At 45.3% G+C, this 24,562-nt stretch overlaps 1 protein-coding gene across 2 annotated transcripts in view; it reads right to left on the bottom strand.

The window, feature by feature from the left end:
• The window catches only part of TBX15 (T-box transcription factor 15), a 192,203-nt gene that overhangs the window by 105,847 nt on the left and 61,794 nt on the right, over positions 1-24,562 (bottom strand). For both annotated transcript variants that reach the window (XM_059720335.1, XM_014594441.3), the window contains exon 2: positions 6,845-7,058. In XM_059720335.1, the coding sequence (XP_059576318.1) occupies positions 6,845-7,058 (214 nt within the window). The remainder of the gene's footprint in view (positions 1-6,844; positions 7,059-24,562) is intronic.

Genomic DNA, 24,562 nt, shown 5'->3' with positions numbered 1-24,562 from the left:
CTGGGAAACAGAGTCCAGCCACTACACCACCCCACTGAAGGCCTGGGGGGGGTGGTAGGATTGGTTGCACATGCCACAGCCCAAGCTGCCCCCCCACACCCACTGTGGCCCAGATTGAATCCCATATTTTACCCACCCCTGATTTAGACCATGTAACCAGGCCAGAGTGCTAATACTGATTGTGTATTTGGAGACGCATTTCCCTGAACAGAAAGAATGACATTTTCTATTTGAATTATTGAACATTATATAAGTGAACAGAACAATTTTTGTAGCAGTCCTTTGCTAAACTCAGGCTGACCTTCAGCCACTTTTCATTGCCTTCATGGCCTGTCTGTATAAAGGAGAGGACCCCTTACTACACTTATCTCTTTGCTATTAGGGCATTTATGCTCCCTGTAAAGGTGAAACTTTAATATACTCAAGGTAGTAGGCAAAACTTTTAATACCCTGTACTTTACCCCCCCCCATAATCATGTATTAAAGGACACCATAAAAACTAATGAAAAGACTGTGTAATGTTGGTCATGCTACAGGAGCAGAGACAGCAGGAGATAAAAAATACTCATCCAAGGGATCACAAACATAAAGTGCATAAATCACTGAGGGTGTACATGGAGGGAGAAAGGAAAGAAGGAAACACTCTCCCAGTTACAAACAACTAAGTAGGACATGGCCTGCAGAATGAGAGGATCCAAGTGTTATAAATCAAGGAAAGAAGCAGACAAGTAAATTATTTTCTATGGAAGCAAGGAGCTGTAAATTAGGCCTGTGCAAAGCAGCTAGTATTCGCTTTGGATTCGGCCAATTCGGAGGACATTGATTCAATTCGGTGATTCAAATCGCTGTCCTGATTTGATTCGGCCAAATCTGATTTGGAGTTTTGGCTGCTACCGAATCTCTGAATCAGCCATGCCCATTCCCCACCCACTCTCCCAGCCCGGCAATGGCTGCCCAGCTCCTGGCACTAGGAAAAAAAAAAAGTCCCAGCACACTGGGTGCTGCCAGATGTGTGTGGGGGGGCAATCCCCTCTGCCCTGCACTGCCCCATACTGCATGGGGGGCTCTCCATGAGCCCCTGACACTGCTGTCCCAGCCCCCCCCCTGCCCCCACCATGACTGCCCTGCCTGCTGTAGCTCCTTCCCTTTAAGGAAAAAAAAAATGAGGAAAACTCCCTGGACTCACCATTCCTGCCAGCAGGGGGGTAATCTCCGCTGCCCCCACTGCCCCACACCATGTGGGGGGTTCTACTGGAGCCCCCTGAAGCCCCAAGGCTGCAGCAGGAGCAGTGAGTTGGGGGGGGGGTTCTCTTTTTTAAAGGGCCAGAGCTGGGGCAGGTGGGGCAGCCATGGGGGGGCTGGGACAGCAGGGGGGGGTCAGAGGCCTCATAGCAGAGTCCCCCACATGCCATGGAGCAGTGGAAGGCAGTGGGGATAATCCCCCACCTGGCAGCACTGGTGAGTGGGGGCTTTTTTTTTTTTTTTAAGCACGGAAGCTGGGGTGGGTGGAACAACCATGGCGGGGGTTGGGGGAGCAGGCAGGGGATGGGGCCTGACAGAGCCTCCCCCCCCCCCCCCCCCGCCCCTACTTATCAGCTCCAAGTCTGGCTGCAGCTCCCTTTTTTCATCTTTTCTGAAGATTCGGAGAGCTTCGAATTGATTCGGACCTTTTAATTCATCCCCTGATTCAATTCAGATATGGAGATTCGGCCACCAAGTTGGGCCGAATCTCCTCTGAATCAAATCACCACCCAAAGCTTCACACAGCCCTACTGCAAATGTCTATCACAAATGCCTATGATGCAATGTGGTTTCCCATTTGGCCATTATGGGACTTGTATGACTTTGTATCAAAGGTTGCAGCTCATCCCCACAGGACAGAATGAGTCTATCCAATAAAATGAAGTGAAATGTTTTGATGTGAAAAAAATCAGAGTGGTTTGGTTCAATCAAAAATGTCAAAATGAAATGTTTTGCATTTCCAAGTCAAAACTAGTTATAGCTTTTCATTCCACATAAGATTTTGATATTTCAACTTCTCATCCTGATTTAAGCTGAAGAAAATATTGAAATGTCAAAATTCCATCTTGTGGAATGCCTGTCCCAATTTCCACTCATCTCTGAGAATGTCAATAGAAACCTATGAAGCTGATAATAATGACTCATTTAAAGTATGTGCCAAAATATGCCTGAGAGAGAGAGGATGTGTGAACTCCCTTGTCCCCAACATCATCAGCTACACATACTTCACGTGCTCAGTACTGGGATGTTTGATTTAAGATGGTGGAAACCAAGGAGCTTCAATTCATCTTCCAAACTTTCTAACTAGAAGCAATGGGGCATTTGATGAATCCCAAAGTAGCTTTCAACCCATAAATGCCTTTTTCCACTCTATACTGGTTAAATATCTTCTGAAAACAACATATGCAGAAGAAACTGTACCATAATACCACCCATTGTGAAACTAATACTCTTTCAAAAAACATACTTAAAAAATTATCAAGCTTATGAGAAGGATGGGACACTGACCTAGTCTCTGAATCAATAAAAGGGCAGACTGGAGCCATGTTTGGTGAAACATTCAGAAACTTTAGCTCTTCCTGGAGCAGAAAATGTATTTATTTATTTAACTTATTGCCCTATATATTTTTATATTTAATCACCCATACCAATAAGCAAAATTATCTGGTTTTGAGAATCGCTGGAGAGTGAGAGCACTGAATTTCACTCATTTTGCCTTCACATGATTGCCTTTTGTAAGGTCTGTTCCAAATCCAGTAACACAGAAGTACTATAGTTGTAGGCTATGCTTCCCTAGAATTTTCTAACATGCTCATTTCACTTTCACTTTTTAGACCTCCGGAAGCATCAGACCATTCATATAAAAGCACAACTAGTGTTGAGAAATCCACAATATGACACAACAGAAAACTGTACTTTGATTTTAATGAATTTATATGTATTTATTTCTGTTGTTGGTTAGTTTGTCCACTCAAATTACTTGGCAAACAAGCATAATATCAGAACTATAAACATCCAAGCAACTAACCATCTTTTTTTAAAATTGCAAATAATCTTCAGATACATGGATAGATCCACTTCTTATTTATAGTGCCTTGATCCCATCAACGGAGCAATGAAATTGAAGTCAGAAAACTTGAATTCCAGCCTGAAATCCAATTGGGGATAACGGGCACTTTTACATGTGCTCCAGGGGTGGGGAGACTGGCACTTTTTAATTAAAGTGGCTCTAAAAGCCACTCTAATTAAAGCACCACTGCATCTTGTTTATCAGCATCCTCACACTGTAAAAAATGGTGGTGGGGGCACTTGAACTAAAGCTCATTCAACAAGCTTTAGATAAAGAGCCCACATCACTATTTTTTACCATGGGGACACTGGTGCACAAGATGCAGGAGGCTGCTGGAGCACAGCAGTTGCCACACTCTGATGCGCTGGAATTCCAATGTGTTGGAGCACCCTCTGCTTCTGTATAGGCACCCAATGGTATTTACCTTCTTTGGTAAAGTGTTTTGACATCAAGAGGTGAAAAGTGTAAGATTATGTATTAATCAATTTGAGTTGCACTAGCTCTTCCTTTTAGGATAGAAAAACATATACTTAAATCTGAAACAACGATAACAGCAAGGAATCTGTCAGTCCTATAATGAGAGCAGCTCTAAATCAAGTAATAAGATTGGCACGCCTAGTGATGAGAGAACCTGCAATGGTCACAAGGCTTAGTACAGCTCTGACCATCTCCCAAGTAAAACTGTTTGACCCGATTTTTTCCCAAGGTATCTGATTTCCTTACAGCTACAAAACAAAGGCAAGCAACTCACAAAAATCATCTAAAAAATCAAAGGTCTACCTGTGCTAGACAGACACTGGAAGCTCAGAGAAGGAAAATTATTATAAATAATGAAAAATAATAAGTTCTTTTTCAATCCTTCAGAAATAATCAATGTGCATTTTTTTTAATTGTCTACTCTAAAACTGATTAACTTGTTTTTCATGATTTCTCTGTCCGTGGTGCTGATTTGTTTTTTTGCTAAATTAACTGGTATTAAAAGGCCACTAATTTCATAGAATCATAGAAAGTTAGGGTTGGAAGGGACCTCAGGAGTTCATCTAATCCAACCCCCTGCTCAAAGCAGGACCATCCCCAACTAGATCATCCCAGCCAAAGCTTTGTCTAGCTCGGTTTTAAAAACCTCCAAGGATGGAGATTTCACCACCTCTGGGTAACCTGTTCCAGTGTTTTACTACCCTCCTACTGAGAAAATTCTTCCTAATATCTAACCTAAACTTCCCTTGCTGCAACTTGAGACTGTTGCTTCATGTTCTGTCATCTGCCATGACTGAGAACAGTCTAGCTCCATCCTCTTTCAAACCCTGCTTCAGGTAGTTGAAGGCTGAGAGATGACTTAATAGCAGTCTCCTCTTTCCTAGACTAAATAAGCCCAGTTCCATCAGTCTTCCCTCATAAGTCATGTTACCCAGCCCCATCATTTCTGTTGCCTTCCTTTGCACTCTCTCCAATTTCTCGACATCCTTTCTGTAGTGGAGAGCCCAAAACTAAATACAGTACTCCAGGTCTGGCCTCATTAGGGCTGAAGAGAGGGGAATTATTACTTCCCTTAACTTACTGGCAACACGCCTACCAATGCAGCTCAGTATGTCATTAGCCTTCTTGGCAACAAGAGCACACTACTGGTTCATCCAGTTTATTGTCCACTGTAATCCCCAGGTCCTTCTCTGCAGACCTGCTGCCCACCCAGTCAGCCCACAGCCTGTACTGGTGCATGGGATTGTTCCATTCTAAGTGCAGGACTTTGCACTTGTCCTTGTTGAACCCCATGGGTGCATCCACACATGCAGACATGTGCACTTGCAGCAGCTCAAATAAGAGCAGCACATATGCCTGAATATGCACTTTGATGTGGGACAAGTTGTGCCACGTGGGGCAAACTAACTCTGCTCAGCTCCCCCTGGATCTTCAGCCAGGGGTAGCTAGAGCCTGGGGCCACCACCTGTGCAGGGTCCGCTCAGCATGTACAGAGCCCATGTCAGGCACTGCTGTGCTGCCACTGTGCCTGCAGCCAGGCCACGGCCCAGCTGGCTGCTGCTGCCAGCTCTGCAGGGGGTGGGTGGGGAGGCTCCTGTTCAAGCCCACATCCCCCATCACTGTCCACATCCCCCCACACACCCCACACCCCCCTTACATCCCTACGCTACTCCTCGCACACCTCCACACCCACTGTACCCCCATACCCGTAAACCCTCCCACTTCCATATCCCTAACTTACCTGGAACAGTGCCTGGGTCCTGGTCATGCCATAGCTTTGCACCGCTTCTGTTTGCCTCAGCACACTAACGGTGTGCTCCCTGCATGCTGGGGCAGCAGAATCACCATAGAGATGCTCTGGCTAGAAACCAGAGTGTCTCTCTGGAGCACCAGCTTCTGGGTTGCCTCAGGGCATGGTCCTAGACCATATCTTGCCCTGCTCTTTTTCTGTGGGATTTTTATTTTAAACCTGGATTTCCAGGTATCAAATTTTCAGCTCATGCTGCAAATATGTAGCATGAGAAACATTTTTTTTTTTGTTCCCAGTGTGCCTCTAGCATTGTCTCAAACTGCTTTGAGATGCTGCAGGAGGCACATGCACGCTCGGCTAGATGTGCCCCATGAGATTTCTCTTGGCCCAATCCTCCAATTTGTCTAAATCACTCTGAATCCTAGTCCTACCCTCCAGTGTATCTGCTACTCTCCCCCAGCTTGGTGTCATCTGCAAACTTGCTAAGGGTGCACTCAATGCCATCTTCCAGGTCATTGATGAAGACATTGAACACAACTGGTCCCAGTACTGACCTCTGCGGCACTCCACTTGATACCAGCTGCCAACTAGACATCAAGTCATTGATTAGTATTCCCTGAGCCCAATGCTCCATCCATTTTTCTATCTACTTTTACAGTTCATTAATTCAATTATTCAGCTCCCTCAGCACCCTTGGGTGTATCCCATCCAGCCCCATGGACTTGTACATGTCCAGATTTTCTAAGTAGTCCCTAACCTGTTGTTTCACCACTGAGGGCTGCTCACCTCCTTCCCAAACTGTGCTGCCAGGTACAGTAGTCTAGGAGCTGAACTTGCCTGAGAAGACTGAAGTAAAAAGGACATTGAGCACTTCAGCCTTTTCTGCATCCTCTGTCACAAGGTTGCCTCCCCCATTTAAACCCTTCAAATTAATACACAGTTGGACTCATGAGGCCTATTCCAAACTTCTGGATTCTAGGAAAAAGTAAGATTAATCTCAGATTTTGCTTCACTAACCAAATTTTAAGCATTTCCATTGCACACACATCAGAGAGTCTTCCACTGTGGGTGATAGTGCAAAAGGATGAACTTTCTTTAAAAAAAATCCTAAGGAATTCATATTTCTTTCCAAACCAAACCTGAAATTCAGCTATTTGTCATTCAGAACAAAACAGCCACTGTTTTATCCAGTTATAACTGCAGGATGATTTTAGGTTAGCACGAAGCTGAGTTAGAATGCAGCCAGGACAAGCAGAACTACCCTCATGAATAGGGCTCAAATGACCAAGATTTCAATTTTATATCTCACCTTAAAGAAAGTACTGCCAACAGCACAGCCACCACTTCCTGAGTACTCAATTAAAGGGAAGGCTATCACTAACTAGTTATTGCAGCACAAGGAGGCCCATAACTAAGACAACTTTTTGTTGGAAGGGAGGAAGGTAGTTAGTTTTTAAAAACATCTATAACCACATAAAAAATTTCCTTGTTCTCCCCAACTGGGCAACAAGCTAGGGATGTCTTACCTGCCTGCTTTAGTGATGATCATCTCAGTCCCAATGTCATGGAACCTCTTCCAAAGGTCAGCACATTGCAGCTCTACTTGGATCTCCTCCATGGAGGAAGGAGGAGGTGGCTGGGGACCTGAGCCACCAGAAGTGAGGTCAGAATGGGAGCCAAATGAGCAGGATGTTCTCTCTGCCAGCACTTCTGTATCTGAACCAGTACTCTGCTCTGAATCTGAAAAACAAACACATAGGGTAAGATACTCCAACCCTACTACCCAAGAAAAGCAAAAAATGCCAATATCGCAAAACTTTAGAGAGTGGTGCAAAGACATTTTATGATGGCCTTTTATTATATATTTTATGGTTTGCTGTAATTTACAACCTGTTTTCTGGTTTCACACTTTCAAAATGCATCTGGTGTTTTAGTAAAGTTTTAGAAACAGATTTTGAAAAGAGAGAGCCACAATACAACATAAAATATAAATAGTAGCAAATATCACAGGGATTTCAGGAATGGAGCAAAAATGTAAATTTAAAAAAATAAAGACAAAAATAGCCTTTACTTTCATTCCAAGATTAGATGGGCTCACTGGAAAGTATGCACAATTTAATTGCATAGCATGAAGACTTTTCTATTTGGGCAGGCATTTAGCAAGCAAAGCTAGGCTGAAATGTTGTTCAGTAGGTCCCACTTTACTTTCTTCCATTTTTTTTGTTTTATTTATTCTAGTTGCCATTTTAAATTTTTCTGCTTCTCTTCCTGAAAATTGCCTTGAGTCTTTGTTGGGAAGGGAAGCATATAAACTGTATAATTAAAGTAAGTAAATAAATCCTAAACTTCTACTGTAGGACTGGTTATTTTTCAACAGTGTCTTTTTTTCCTTTTAATATTCTTGTCATCAAAAATATTAAAGGCTTTTTCTCATTTGGTTTAGGTTTTTAATCAGCCCCTCTTTGAAAAAAAAACCCATGTGATTTGTTCCTGTAATACAAATTTTAGAACTATGACATTTCCTGGAAAAATGACCATGCAGCATTTAAGAAGGAAAATGCTCTAGGCTACTGAAGGAGGGAAGATAAACATATGGAATGAGTTACTGGGAAAGCAATTAAAGTATTTCAAAAGACACCTAGATCTGTTTATGGAGAAGAAAGAGTACAGGGTTCTGGCTAAAAAATCAGAGATGAGACTGAGATCAACCAAAATAAATGCTAGCATGTTAGGCCAGGTGGCCATGTCCTGTGCTGAAATATCTTTTGTTTTCATAAGAAACAGCTTTTGTGATCTGGATAGTGTTACATGGCAGGGGTAAATCAGAATTCTGTTGAACATCACTGTTACTTTCCAGTGGGTTAAAAAAAAACCCATGAAAAAAACTGTCATTTTAAATGGGCTGCCTTATTTTTTTTAATGGATCTTATAACAAACTAATAATGATGTTAACTAGGTATTGCTAAGTATTACTGATAATTAAAGATACACATAGGGCACATCTACATATGCACTTAATGCTCAGTGGCTTATTTTATACGCATTAAAGGAGCATGTAAAAAAACATGCTATTATGCTACTGCACAGTATAATAGACAACTGCACATTAAGCATCACCTAAAAAGTGTGTGCTTGTGCTACTGCACATTAGTGCATCCTAACATGTATTAATTTAGTATCTCACATTGGAAGGTGCCTATAGATGTGCTGCAGGGCTGCTCCGACACCTTGTAATTACAACATGTCAGAACAGACTCAATTAATTGAGTCTGCTGGAGCATGGTAATTGCTGCACTCCAGCCAGCCTCCATGTATCATGTACTCATAGATTTCATAGATTTCATAGACATTAGAGCTGGAAAGGACCTCGCAAGATCATGGGGTCCAGCCCTGGTCTCACCAAGGCTGAGTAAAGTGGGAGGATGACCTCCTGGGTCTTGTTTGAGATGTATCAGAAGTTACAGGCCAGAGTTTTGTTTGCTTTGCCTGCTGCAGCATTGCATTGGTGGCTCATGTTCATCTTGTGATCAATCATGACCTCCAAGTCTCTTTCAGACATGATGCTAGCTAGCATAGCACTGCTGAGCCCGTAAGTGTGGTGTCAGTTCTTCAAGCTAATTGGCCTGTAGTTCCCTGGATCTTCCCTTCTCCCTTTCTTGAAGATAGGCACCACATTGGCCCTCTTCCAATCATCAGGCACCACGCCTGAGCGCCACAAGTTCTTGAATATCTTTGCCATAGGACATACTATAATGTCAGCTAGTTCCTTTAGCACTCTTGGGTGCATTCCATTTGGGCCAGCTAATTTGTGGATGTCTAGCTTCTCAAGGTGTCCCCTCACAAGATCAATGGTAATGATGGGTGCAGGTTGATCCTGCCTCTTGTTAGGCAGTGATCCCACTGGGATGGAAAACTGACACGACGTAGTCATTAAGATGTCAGTTATCAGCTGCCGAACTTGGTTTAGTAAGGGTCCAGTGTTACCCTTGTTCTTTTTCCAACTTCCCACATATTTAAAGAAGGACTTTTTATTGTCCTTGATTTGAGTGGCCAGTTTAAACTTGGTTTCAGCCTTGGCTTTCCTAGTCTGCTCCCTGCAAGAGTAGGCTAGTGCTGAGTACTCCTACTTAGTGATGCTTCCCATCTGCTATCCTTTATGTTTCTTTTTTTAAGTGCAGGAGGTCCTTGTTCCCTAGTGAGCCAAGGGGGTCATCCAGCCCCTTTGCTACTTTTTCTGTGGGTTGAAATGGATTTCCCTTCTGCTTCAAGGATTGCATCCTTGAGGAGTGACCCTTCATCATGGACTTTCCTCCCTGCCAGATTGTGATTTCTCAAGGCCTGAACAACTAGGCTCCTAAGCTTGTGAAAGTTGGCCTTCCTAAAGTTGAGGACTCCCGTATTGCTGACTGACTTGCCAGCTTTGCAATGAATAGAGAAAGTGATTAACTCATGGTCACTGTCTCCCAGCTTCCCTTTGATTCTCAGGTCACTGACTAGATCATGAGCGACTGGTGCCTCCTGGCTCTGGGGTGGCACCAACAGCCGATTGCTGACGGAGGAGAGAGGGGTCCCCCAGAAGTGCTGGTGGTAAACCAGAAGTGCCACCAGCACTTCTCATGGCGGGGCACTGGCTGGCACTCCCGACTCCCTGGCTGGTGAGGGCCAATATCGGGGGGGCACATGCCCCCCCCCCATGTTCCCCCTATGCATCGCCTATAGACTAGATCATCCCCTTTGGCCAGTACCAGATCCAGCAGGACCTTGCCCCTTGTCAGTCCCTTGACTTCTTGAGACAAATAAAGCTCATCAGTGTTTGTGAGGAAGCACTGTGACTGACTGGATTTGGCTGAGTACTCTTCCCAAGAGATGTCAGGGTAGTTGGTTACCCATGACAGTCATACACAGAGAGCATGCAGCCTCAGACAGTTCCCTGGCAAACTCGTGGTCAAGTTCTTGCTCTTGATTAGGAGGTCTGTAGTAGATTCCTACCGTTACATCCCCTTCACCACATTCCTCCCTTATTCTTACCCAGAGGGTCTCAGCTTGCCCTCCTTGGTTGCCAATCTCAGCTTGTAGGGAAGTGTATTGCTCTTTCACATAGAAAGCTACACCTCCACCCTTTCTTGTAATATGATCTCTCCTGTACAGGGTATAGCCATCTATACCTGTGGTCCAGTCATAAGTGGAGTCCCTGCAGGTTTCTATTATCCCTATAAGATCGTAGTCATTACTGTTTAGGAGTAGGGCAAACTCCTCCTGTTTGTTGCCCAGGCTCCTGGCATTTCTGTAAAGGCAAGTGAGCTTGCCATTGAAGGTCCTAAGTTTCCCTAGATTCCTGGAAAAGCCTGGTCCCTGGGGTGGGGTAGGAGTTTGTTTCCTTGTACAGCCTGACCTAATGGTTTAGTGGCTGATGCTTGGTGGGCTTGCACCAGTGATTATGTGCCCATCCCCTGGTGAACTTAGTTTAAAACCCGGTCAGGCAGGTCAGCCATTCTGGCTGTTTCATGTATTAGTGTCTCCACACTTCAAAATGGCAGTGAGGGTGCTTGAATTAAAGCTTGTTGAATGAGCTTTAGTTCAAGTGCCCCCGCCATCATTTTGAAGCACAGGGGTGCTAATACATGGAACACTGCTACATTTTAATTAGAGAGGCTCTTGGAGCTGCTCTAGTTAAAGCACCACTCCACCCCTGGAGTACATGTAGAAGTGCCCATAGGTACTTAATTTAATGTGCATTAGGAAAAGGGCATTAATGCACATGTAGACATGCTCAGGGGCTTTCAGGTCACTGGATTCCAGGAAGTTTTGCAAATTTTAAGAAAAGAGAACTAAATGATATATGCAGAGATCACTTTGCTATCCCCTCAATTACAGCTACTTCTATGGGCAATGGAGAAAATTATTTAAGGGGATGTAGGAATATTACATGCAATTTAATACAGGAGATGAAGAAGAACACAATTAAGAAGTGGAATGTAATATCTTGTGTTAAAATTTAGCGAAAACATGAAGGAGCTCATTACAAACAGGGGCAGGGAATCTTTAAGAAAGACGAGGGCCAAAACAAACGGCATATGTTCAGTAATGACTTACTGAATCTCTACCATAAGCTGCTGCTGCTGCATGTAAATATTCCTTGGAAACCTCATAACCAAGTGATCACTGGCCACAAACTGCTGAGTCATAGCACTTGACAGTTGTAAATTCAAGATGCCACTGGCTACCCTTTTTCTTCTGTAACAGTCCCGATCGAACCTGGCAATCTTTAACTCAAAAAAAATTTTCATGTGCATTAAAGCTTATTAAAGTTATGCCTGCAGCAATTTGAGGAGCTGGCATGTACCATTTAGGAATGTTGTGTGAGGCAACAAACTCTCTGCTAACTCTATTTTGAATATTCAGTCTTTTGTTTCTCTGTTGTCTTTTCACCTCTGTGCTGGGCGATAACTCCAAAGGGAGAGTTACTGAGCTATAATACAAGAGGGTCATTCAATGAAGGTGGTCCTTTCATCAAATACAAACAACCTAGATCAGACATGTCAAAGATGTATCACATTGGGCTCCTAAAGGGGCCTGGAATTTTGGGGAAGGGTGAGAGCAGGTAGAGCTCGCTGTTAAGCTCCAAACTAGGGAGCCCTGTTGGGGACATGTCATCAGCAGGGGTCAAGAGACAGCTACGTTAACTCCTATGCTACCTCTCACTCTGCTGCAACTGCCACCACTCAACCCACCACCATTAATTGCCCTGCTGCTACCACCAGGCCTTGATCCAGCCCACAAGAAGCCCCATGGTTCAGATCTATCCTAGGAGCACAGGTGAGTTTGTGCTATGTCAGCTACCACCGAGGACAACTGGAATGTCAAGAGGAAGATTACCTTAGCAACACAATTGCCTGGCAGAGGCCTATGATTATATGAGGAATGAAGGCTGAACAGAGAACCACCTGACAGAAGGGCTGGAAGGATAGAAAAAGGCAAGAGCTGTTTGATCTCTTAAGTCATTTTCAGCTGCCCAAGATGAAGTTGATGGGTGCAAAAAGATAAGGGAGACCCTCCCCACCTGAGCACAGACATCTTTTGATCTGCAAGGGAGGGTGATCTAGCATAAAGGCCACTGCATTTAGGAGCTTTGGTTGTTTTGCTTATGACCTGTAAGTTCTTGGACTTTTTCCTTTAAGAAAAAGAAATGGTGATTAGGAGCTCTATGCAAAGCTTATCATCACATGTGTTTGCTTGCATCTGCATTGTGGTTCCAGAAGCCTTAAAGTGTAAACCAGGAGGCTCACACCTTTGATGAGATTCTGAAAAATAGTCTGTCGAACAAAGTTTTCCAATATGGAGCCTGCCTCTAGTGGAATCCTGATCTTATTCCATTCTGCTTAAATGCAAAATGAGCTGAGAGCATTCTGTTCCTCGAAATCAGACTCTGTGATGTGTGTATATGCTTAGCCCCTGAGCTTCTGACTAGAGACTTTTCCCACAGTAATACCCATTACACTATGTTTCAGCCTTGCCCCATCTCCTCACCACCACAGTGAAGGGATAGGTGATGCACTCTTTCTGTTCCTCAGCTTCTTTTCAATAGCTAAGTGTCTTGTAGTCCCTAACCCTGTAAGAGGGAAAGAGGTCAGGATATGCATGTATGTGGACAATGCACCTCTAAGAACTCCAGTGACTGGTGAGTAACTTGCTTTTCTTCTTTGAGTTACTGTCCACACATGTTCCTAACTAGTGGGTGACTCCAAAGCAGTGTCTATGTACAGCTGGAGGTAGGCTTTGGAGTCCCTTTCACAAGCTATGATTGAAAGATATCACATTTGTTCTTGCAGCCTCCAAAATAAAGCATGGGGAGAGTAAGTCCCATATGGCTGCTTTTTTGCAAGAGGGGGCATAAACCATGGCAGCAACTCCATCTCAACAGTCTCCCAACAAAATTTCACACAAACCAATATCCATTTAGACAGTTGCTCCACCCTTAGATTTTTCTACAGAGAGCCACAGAGATGTATGAGAAAGGGCTTGGTCCCAAAATGTTAGTAAAATAGAATGCTCTTAGTATCAAGCACCTGCTGAAAGAATCCTGCTCTGAAAGAAGGAATTTTAGAAAGAAGACCAGTAAAGTTATCTGCTGATTCAAGTGGAATTTGGAGACCACTTTAGGCATGAATTATAGGTCAGTCAAATCTTTCTCTATCTTGGTAGTGTATGGAGTCTTCCACAACAGCTTGGATCTCGCCCATTCTCCTCACTGCAGTAATTGCCATAAATGCATGTTCATGGACAAGTGGACCAAGGAGCTTATTATCCTAGGCTTAAAAGGCCTATCAGAAAGCAATGGTTAAATTTAGGTCCCACTATGGGTCCCTCATGTAGCAAAAAACCTTAGCTACGCCCTTGAGGAATCTAAGGGAAACCATATAAGAAAATACAATGAGTTAATCAGTGGAAGACTGGCCAAAATGGCCACCAGATATATCCACACCGAACTCCTAGATAAACTGAGCTCCAATTGGTAGTTCAGAATATTTAGGATAGGAAAGTCACCAGGAAGTCACCAGGTGTCTTCAAGTGACACCAATTAGACAATCTGAGTCATTTTGCTGATTAAGTGCCTATGAGAGAGTCCTGCCTCTTGTGTTTGAAGATGTGTTTGACTTTGGCAAAACATCCTTATCCCTACCTGCAAAAGCTATTGAGCATGAGAGTTAGGGATACAGCCTTGAAATCAGAACTTCCTTAATGATGGAGGCTGTAAGCAAGAGAGGAACAGTGGGGAAAAAAACCCTGGTCATACCCAGTTTGCTCTCCCTTTCAGTATCCATTCTCTGCCACTGGGTGATACAGGATACTGGGCAAGATGGACTGATGGTCTGACCCAGAAAATGGCAATTCATATATTCTGGCATCCTGGCCATGACATGAAGGGGATCATAGAAAAGTAAAATAGAAGGAACCTTATGAGGTCATCTAGTCCAGCCTCCTGCTCAAGGCAGGATCATCCCTGACTAAACCTTCCTAACCAAGCATCTGTTGAACCTTCTCTTGAAAATTTCCAGGGATGGGGATGCCACAACTTATCTAGGTTGCCTGTTCCAGTGCTTGACCACCCTGATAGAAAGTTTCTCCTAATCTACAACCTAAATTTCCTCTGCTACAGCTTAAAACCACCACTTTCAGTCCTGTTCTTTGCAGCCAGAAAATAATTTTACTCCACCCCATCTATAATTACCCTTCAGATATTTGAAGACTATTATCAAGTCCCCCTCAGTCTTCTCTTCTTCAGACTAAAGAACCCTAGCTCTTTCAACCTTTCCTCATAAGTAAAGTTTTCCAGGCCTCTAATCATTTCTGTTGCCCTCTGCTGGACACTTTCCAATCTGTCCATATCCTTCTTGAAATGTGAGGCATAAAATTGGACACAATACTCCAAGTGAGGCCTCACCAGTGCTGAATGGAGTCAAAGAATCACTTCCCTTGATTTGCAAGTGACACTCCTGTTAATAAAGCTTAGTATGCTGTTCACCTTTTTTTATAACGAGAGAGTACACTATTGTCTCATATTTAGCTTACTGTCTATTCTAATCCCCAGGTCTTTCTCTGCAGTACTCAGCCTAGCCAGTCATTCCCCCAGTCTGTATATGTGCACACAATCAATCCTGATCATTCTGGATCCTAGCTCTACCCTCTGGTGTGTGTGCAACTCTACTCAACTTGGTATTACTGCAAACTTGCTAAGCATGCACTCCCACTCATTGTCCAAATCATTAATGAAAATGTTCAACAACACCAGACCCAGGACAGACCCCTGGGGAACCCCACTTGATACCCCCTCCCCAGGTGATATTGAGCCATGGGTGACTATTTGTTGAGCACAATAATCCAACCAGTTATGTATCCAGCTTACTATACTTTTGTCAGTTCTATATTTTGTTAGCTTGTTAATGAGGATGTTGAGAGAGACAACATCAAAAATCTTGATGAAGTCAAAGTATATCATATCCACAGAGCCTGCCACTTTATCATAGAAGGAAATGAGGTCGAGCAGGCATGACTTGCTCTTGGTGAATCCATGTTTCCTGCTCCAGATCACCTTTCCCTCTCAGTGCTTCACAACAGGATCCTTAAGGACTTGCTCCAAGTTCTTTACAGATATTGAGGTCAGGCTGACTGGTATGTAATGTCCTGGGTCCTCCTTCTTCCATTTGTTAAAGATTGGCACTCTGTTTGCCCTTTTTCAATCATTCAGGACTTCATCTGTTCTCCACAAGTTCTCAAAGAGAATAGCCAATGCCTCTGAAATTACCTCAGCCAATTCCTTCCGTAGCCTAAAGTTCATCCAATCCAGGCCTACCAATTTGAAAGCATCTAGCTTCTCTAAGTAATTTCTAAACTATTCTAACTTATTCTGCCACTACTCTAGGCTGTTTGTCTGCTTCCTTATTTTTGCTGCCAAGCACACTTGTCATCTGGTAGTTCCCCTTATTTTTAGACTGAAGTAAAAAAAAAAAAAAGCATTAAATACTAGAGGCTTCTCTGCATCATCTGTAACAACATTGCCTTCTGCATTCTGTAAGGGACCCTTGATTTCTTTGGTCTTCCTCTTATTCTTCATATACTTCTAGAATGCCTTGTTATTGTCTTTTATGCCCCTTACCAGTTGTATCTCAAGTTGTTCCTTATTCTTCCTAATTTTCTTCTTGAACTCCCAGGAGATATTCTTATACTCTTCCCTAGTAATATGACCAAGTTTCCACTTTTTCTAGGATTTTTTTTTTAGTTTCAACTCATTAAAGAGACTGCTGTCTAGCCCAGCTGTGTTCCTGTTGCACTTTCCATTCTTCCACTACATCAGGATAGCTTGCTTCTGTGTCCTTAATATGGCCTCCTTAAAGTACTGCCAGCTCTCCTGGACCCCTTTTCCCCTTAGACTTGCCTCCCAAGAGATCCTGCCCATGAGTTATCTAAAGTCTGGTTTTCTGACATGTCTTTATTCTGCTGCTCTTCTTTTTCCTACCCTTAGGATTTTGAACTCATATCATTTTATGGTCACTGTCACTCAAGTTACCCTCCACCTTCACATTCTCAACATGCTGCTTACAAACAGGGAGGAAGAAATTTCCCCCAAGTTGGCCTGTATCAATAGATTATCCCCAATACACTACAAGAACCTGCTGTACTGCTTGTGCACTGCTGTGTTTTCCTCCCAGCAGATGTCCTGGTACTTCAAAGTCCCCCATGAGAAGCAGGGCCTGCAATTTGGAAACTTCCATCAGTTGTTTAAAGAAGGCATCATCTACCTCTTCCTCTTGGCTTGCTGGCCTATAGAAGATGCCTATAGAAGATCTCTTTTATACAGGCATTACTTCCTCTTTTCCTTCTCTCCACCCCACCATCCTTCCAGGAGTTACACCTATCCATGACAGTGTTCCAGTTATGGGAACTACCCTACCTCCATAATCCCAGTTACACCATAATTCCATGGCTGTACTAGGACCTCCAGCTCCTCCTGTTTACACCCCATGCTTCTCACATTAGTATATAAACATCTTGGGTATCTGAGAATACTGCTAAGGCTTTCACTACTGCTTCCCTTTACCAAGTTTTTATTCAGGTCCCCTGGCTCTTCATCTGCCTCTAGGCTTTTTTTCTTCATCCCTTGGTGAACCTAATTTAAAGTCCTCCTCGCTAGGTGAGCAATTCTGTACACGAAGATACTCTTCCCTGTCTTTGTCAGGTGGACCTCATCTCTTCCTGGCAGTCCATCTTTAAACACTAACTCATAGTTGAAGAAGCCAACACCCTGCTGGCAACACCCTCTATACAGCTACATGTTGCTTTCCAGGATGCATCTGCTCCTAACCAGGCCTCTACCCTTCATCTGGAACAATCAATGAGAATGCCAACTGGGCCTCTGTTCCCTACACCTTGCACCCAGAGCCATGTAGTCACTTCTGATTTGCTCAAGGTCACCCCAACAGTAACTTTTGTGCCCACCTGTAAGAGCAAAATGGGATAGTAGAATGAATGAATAAGTCTCAGCAATCTTTCTGTGACATCTCAGACACAGGGTTATGGGAGACAGCAAACCTCCTGATCCAACAGGATGCTGATCAGAATGAAGCACCATCCCTTTGCCCTGAGTTTACAGTTAGAGAACCTAAGGCAAGGTCTTCTGACTCAACACCAACATGAGTAGAAAGTCCTGGTACCTGAACTGTGTTGGCCAAAAGCTACCAATATCAGACAGCCCAAGCCCTGCCAGACCTTGTCCATTACCCAAGGAATCAGAGACATGAATTGAAAGCATACAGATGAACTCTCAAACAAAGGACTGGAACTGGAAAGGAATAAAAAAGGAAGCCTGTATTGAGGTTTCCCCTGAAAAAGAAGAATCAGTACTTTTGAATCCGCTTCAAAGAGGTGTGTATCTTAGCCCCATTACACAGGGAGGAATGGGAGGATCAAGTCCTCAGTCATGCACTCACAATTTAAAGACATGACTACTGAGATGACCTACCATGATGTTCTGAAGATCTGCGATGGGCCTGGCAGATTGGTGCATCTGCCACCAGAAGTCAGAAACAGCCTGCTGCTTCATTAAGGCAAGAGCACTTTGACCGACTAGTTGTTTTAGTAAACAATAGTGGTGGTTTCTGTCAGGACTTGGAGTTAACAGCTCTTAGTGGAACAGAGAGGCCCTGCCAGCTACCCATACTGCTCTGAACTGCAGGGCATTGCTTGCAGCTTGGCTGTCTCTGGTGTCTAGAGGCCCTGCAGGTGGAGATGGTCAATATGCACCCTTCATTTCAAGGAAAAAATATCCATTACCTTTGACCTGCTTGGAAGTGAGAGAAAGAAAGATATGCTTTTGCATATAAAGGGCACATCCAGATGTGCAAGCACATGTGGTTTGTGGTTTCACAAACCTTTTTGTGGAACCATAAAATGCACGCAGTACATGTTAAACTCTGCATGGCACTGCTAATTTGCAGCATGGGCAACATTTGTTACCAGGATTTTCCAGTAGCAAAAAGAAACGTGGGAAAAAAGCACACAAAAATAGCATGCACCAGGATAAACACAGAGATGGAAGCAGGTAGCCCAGGGCTTCTTGCTCCCCCACCTATGTGCACTGTGGAGCTCCTGCACTGGGGCACAGTGTGCCTCGAGATGGAGAAGCAGGCAGCTGTGGGCTTGCTGTTCCCCTGTCTCCACATACTTCAGTGTAGGGACTCTGTTGTGGAGCCTCCACACTGAGGCACGTGAAGATGGAAGAACAGCCAGACCATGACTGCCTGCTCCCCCAACTCTTGCGCACAGCAAGACTTGCGCACAGCAACTCTTTGCGCACAGCAAAACCCCCTTGCTGAGGCACACTGCACCCCAGCCAGCTGTTCCATGCAGCCCTGGGCTGGCTGCTCCCCCATCTCCACATACCTTTATATGGGGGCTCCGCTCTGCAGCTGGCTGGGGCACAGTGTGCCTTGAGACAGGGGAACAGGCAGCCCTGGGAAGTGTGCTTCAGTGCAGCAGCTCCACAGTGTGGAGACAGGAGAGCAGTCAGCCCTGGGCTACCTGCTCCCCTGTTTCCATGTGCTGCTCCCCAGCTGGCTGGGATGCAGGGTGCCTCAGCTAGCTCTCTTCTCCCCCTGCCCTCCCCCCCCACAGTGAGTGCTTTCATAGGCTATAGCCTACTTCATCAGTTCATTCATTGGATCTGACAAAGCAGGCTGTTGCCTACAAAAGCTTATGCCCTTGAATTTAATCTTTAACGGTGCTTGTACATGCAACAAAATTGTCCTTTAAAGTGGCTTAATTCCCCTTTTGCACCACTTTAATGGCGTTGCTGTTTACACGTTAGGCAGCATATTCTGCTTTAATTTCATGACAATGTACATGTTCGTTGGGGTTTTCTGGGCCCGCCAGGGAGCGCACGGGGTGGGGGGGGCTATGCCCTCCTCCCAGGACTTGGCATTTGGCCACAGGGGTACCCCAGGTGCCCCCCCCACCAGACTCAGGAGGCACCAGTCACCAAGCCAGGCAGGTGCAAGGGGGGGCCCCCAGTATGCTCCCTGGCAGACCCAGAAGTGGACCGGAAGTGCTTCTGGTCCACTTCCGGGTCTGCTGCTGAGTGTGCTGGGGACTCCTCATACTTCTGTGAGACACTCCATGAGCCCCAGCATCTCAGCACTCATAAGCTTCCTGCTACCTCAAGGCATGTGGAAAAAACATTTAAAGCTATGTCTATGTCAAAATAGCCAAATCTTTTTTAATCGATTCGGAGGGTTCCAATTCAATTCGGACAGATTAAAGGGTCCTCTGATTTGATTCACGTTTGGAGACTCAGCCACCGAATTGGGACAAATCTCTGCCAAATCAAATCAGGGGCCAAAGTTTTGCACAGCCCTAATAAATATGGATCTCAATCTGCCAAACAAAATGAGGACGACTGCATAGGAAATGGTGTAGTTTCTGAGCATCCTTGGCTGACTTCCACCAGCTTAGAGAGAAACTCTGGAATTTTTGTATGCACACAGGCGAACAGTCCAAGACCTGAACCAAAGAAATGTTATGCTATTGCATGCATTTGTACTAAGCCCTTCACCACCACGTTAACAACCTACTATAGTCTGCCCAAGTAGGACCTAGAGGCTTACCGATGTTACATTCCAATAAGTTATGGGGCTTAATGCTCCTAGTGTGAAATTCTGTTTTTTCAACCATCTATGCGGCCGGTTTTACTCATCTACATGGCATTTGTGGTGCTTATGTGCAGGTAACCACTTCATTTCCCAGCCATGTGGTCACACAGCATGTGATGCACATACATGCAGACTAAGCTATGCACTGGCTGTGTAACCCAGGCGGTACTCCAAAAAGTATCCCCTCTGCAATTGAACGGATCAAAGCAGGTGCACAAGTGCTGTGGGAGGTGTAGGGACTCTCCTCCCTATGTAGAGCAGAGCCAGACCACCACTGGGGACTTAACCAAATACCTTTTAATGAGGGAACAATACTGGGAACATAACAGGCATAAATCAGGAGGTATAGGGGATACCACAATGCCCCAAGGGGGCAGGATTCAACAAAGGTTAGACACTTACAAAAGACAGGGTTAACAAAATATAAAACACAAAACAGCAGAGCAAACAATGCTGGTTGGGGAAATATAAAAATGCACAAAATACAAAATGTCAAAGGACAAAGAAATATAGGGCCTAGGTACCTGGAAGGGGAGAAAATACAGTGGCCCCTTTCCACTGCAAGAGGAACTTCTCCTTGTTAGCTTACTCACCAGAAGTCACCAAAGCTGGGACTTGAACTCAGATCTCCCATGTGGCAGGCAAAAACATTGCCACACAGGCACCAGTACTGCTTTAAGCTGCTAGGGGTCTTGACCTTCCTGGAGCCCCGGCCTCATGTCAAGCTGCCTGGTCTCTGATTGGAGGAGCTGGAAGCCAAGCTAGGAACCTCTCAGGTCACTGCTCAGATCCTTGCTGGAGCGGGAAGCCTCTCCTGCTAGCTGCAGCCTCTCGTAGGGGATCCTGGAGCCCAGCAGGAAGCCTCTCCTGCCAGCCACACTCCATGCTGCAGAGGGTCCAACTGCTGCCTGCAGGTCCTGCTCCTTCAGGCTTTTCTGGGGCAACTGCTCCCACCCCCCTGGCTCAGCTCTTTGAAGCTCCTTCCTTGTGGCCCCTCGCTGGTCTCTCCCTGAGTCAGCCATGCTGCCCCTTTTATCCCCCTCCAGGTGACCCAAGGGGCCAATCAGGGGACATGAGGGGTGAATCTCTGGGGCCTGATTGGTGAGGAAAGGGAATCCCAAGTCCTCCAGTCATCTTTTGCCCTTTCAAAACCCCTGGGCTAGGTCACTGCCAGCTAGCCTGTCACAGCTGTGTATGTGTTTGGACACATGTAGATACCCATTTCTAAAGTCCAAATACATAGTCAATCTGAAAGGTATGCCTAGCCTGTGTTAGACCACAGTGGGCAAAATATGGACCGCAAGCCAGATCCTGTCCACCAACAATTTGATCCAACCCATAAAGTGGACAGCACAACTAACTGGATCTGGCCCAAGGGCAGCCAGCAGCTCTGGCCACCACATATTGCCAGGTGGGCAGGTAGGACTGCTTCTGCCCAGCAGCATCAGGCATCAGTTGTGGACCTAGGCAGGGCATCTGCCACAGCAGGTGGGCAGCGGCATCAGCTGTAGACACTGCCAGTAAGTTCAGGAGTCCCAATCCAGAACCTGCTAGTGGCATCCACAGCTGATGACTCCACCCTCCCAGTGCAGTAGAAGCTCCCACCCAGAGTCCCAACCTGGAACCTGCCAGCAGCATCAGCTGTGGACCCAGGCAGAAGCTGCTGCCATGCCAGGTAGGTGACAATGTCAGGTGTGACACAGGTGGCAGATTCCACGTCAGTGCTATGGAAACTGCTGGCTGCTCCTATAACTGATGCCACCACCCACCTGGTGCAGCAGCAGCTCCTGCCTGGGTCCACAGTTGACTCTGCTGGCAGGTTCCAGATCAGGGCTCCGGAAGGGAGCTTCTACTGCACTAGGAGGGTGGCAGTATCAGCTGTGGATGCCATAGGCAGATTCTATGTCTGGGCTCCTGAATCTACCAGCACCATTCACATCTGATTCCATCACTCACCAGCAGTGGTGAAGTACAACTCTGACAGGTTATGGAAGGAGGGGAAGGTGGAGGAAAGTAGAGGAGAGGAGTGGCCCTTGACAGGTCCCCAAAACAACTTAAGTGGCCCTCCAATTGAAATAATTGCCCATCCCTGTTCTAGCCCCTTCCCCTTTTCCTTCCCCCATCCCCCAACTTCAAACAGAAAAGGCTGGAACATGTGGGCACTTGTACAGGTGACAGGGTTTAGTCTTCAGAATTTTATTCTATGTCCCCTAAATTGAAATGGTGTGTTTTTAATTGAAACTCATGATTTCAACGTTTCCGTCATGTTACAGTGAGGGGTGAGCTGCCGGTGGGCCGAGCAGACCCTGAGCTGTGGGGGGCCCCAGTCCTCCCCTCCATGGCAGCAGTGCCCCCCAGGGCCACCCAGGTGAGTTGCTAGTGGGCCAGGTTCTGCCTCAGCTCAGAAGCAGCACCCGGCCCAATCCAACTGTTCCCTCAACCCACCAGGAGAGCAGCGCCCGGTGGGCTTCCAGTGGGCAGGTTCAGGAAAGAGTTGAATCTGGCCGGGTGCTGCCTCTGAGCTGGGGCAGCACCCAGCCTACTAGCAACCTACTCGGGTGGCCCTGGGGGGTACCACTGCCTCAGAGAGAGAGACTGGGGCCCCCCACAGCTCAAGGCCACACAACCCACTGGCAACTCGCCCCCTGGCTATGGGAGAGGCAGGCAGGCTTTCCTGAAAGGAAAAAAAAAAAGTATCAGGCCCCTCAACACTTCTGCCTTAAGCAGGCACCTGCTGGAGACAAAAGCAGCGAGGGGCCCCATTCTTTTTTTCTGTGGAGTCGGCCCGCCTCTCCTGCGGCCAGGGGGCTAGCTGACAGCTGCATCACTGCAATTTGCACCACTACAAACTAAACTACATCTGGATGTAGTTTAGTTTGCAATGATGCAAACTCATCTAAAACCCCCAAAACTGGTGCAAGTGTAATATGCCATTAAGCCTCACAAATGACATTTTCATCATATGTATATCATGGCAACTGTCACATGTGTAAGTACCCTGTGTCTCCAACTCCCCAGCAGAGGATGCTATCCATCACAGCACAAGTCAGGTATATGCCAGGCCCTTCTCTCAAAATTCTTTTGAAGCTGGCCTCCTAGGCAGCTGCAAGAGGGAGATACGTAGGGCCAAAAGGAAGCTAGCTGTTCAGAGGGTCTATTGCTCAATGAGATGGTTGCTAACCTTCAATGCAGGTTCCAGGCTAGAGTTCATGCCCACCTTTCTCCCAGTGAGGCAGTAGCTTCCCTTCTACACTGCCATGCATCCTTTTCTTCCAATGAATACATTAAATACAAGGACCAGGGCCTCAGCTTTAAAAGAAGCATCAGAGAGGAAAGTGGATAACATCTGACCTGTGGCATAGCAGTTAGAATGTTACTACTTGGGGGAGCAGAGGATGGCAGGAGCAGGATATCTTGCCTCCCAGGTGAGTGTCCTAACCACTCAACTACTGGGACTACTATACAGAAGGGTTCTCCACCCCCATTTTGTTCCTAGGATGCATGTTCCCAGGTATGTGCATATGTAGGCAACTACAGGTGCATATTATGCATCCAGGAATAGAATGGCTACCTGCATAAAAATTCAATGTAGATGACTGAAAATAAGCTGAATTTGACCCTGAAGTGAACCAGCCGCTTCTTAATAATATGCCCCCTGCAGCTTACCAATTTTAAAAATCCTTTACTAGATTCCATAAACAAAACCCAATGTTGCATCCATCTTTCTCTATATGTGGGTTCAGTAATTTCTCCTGGATTAAATTCTGCCCCAGCTTTACCACACAATTCTATTAATTCTACTGGAAGTAGAACAGAGCAAGAGCTGATTTGGTTTCCCTTTACTGCAACAGGTTAGATCACTTTCATCAGCCTTCCCAAAATGTCATCCTCCTCTGGCTTTAAGAAAAAGACTGGAAGTCTCCTTTACCCTCTTACTATAGCCCAATGGCCAATGTGTCATAATATATTATGTAATACACAACAGACCAACCTCCCCAAACTGCTTTCTATGGCATCCCCACTTGTGCTGGATTTATGGCCCATTCTATATAATCAGTGATCATTCACAACACCCTGTTATTTTTAGCACGCATCATTCATCACCGGAAACAAAAGTCCAATTTCACCTTTGTTTATACAGTACAATCCTTATAGTCATATAACCCAATCCTTGTACTCGATGCATTTCTCTAAGGTACCCAAGGAATTAAACTATACAACAGTGACAGCAAATAGAAAACATGTACATGTATATAACTACTTATCCAGAAGAATCCAAAAGCACTTTACAGTCCTTACCAACTCTCTCTCTCTCTTTCTCTGTGTCTTTCTGTGTATGTGCAAATATATAATATGGACCCTTTCACACTCCACCAGCATGCAGGTTTCTCTGGAGTGGAATGCAGCAGCTGTTTAAGCTGTTAGGTTTTTTAAATTATTATTTTTGTTTGTACGTTTTGTGAACATTTTGTACAACAGGTGGTGCTTCACTCTCCCTAAGCTCCATCTGCTACCAGTCAAAATCTGCAGCCTAAATAGAGC

This window comes from Alligator mississippiensis, chromosome 1 (genome assembly GCF_030867095.1).
Source record: "Alligator mississippiensis isolate rAllMis1 chromosome 1, rAllMis1, whole genome shotgun sequence".
NCBI lineage: Eukaryota > Metazoa > Chordata > Crocodylia > Alligatoridae > Alligator > Alligator mississippiensis.
This window is presented reverse-complemented; position numbering and strand designations above follow the sequence as displayed.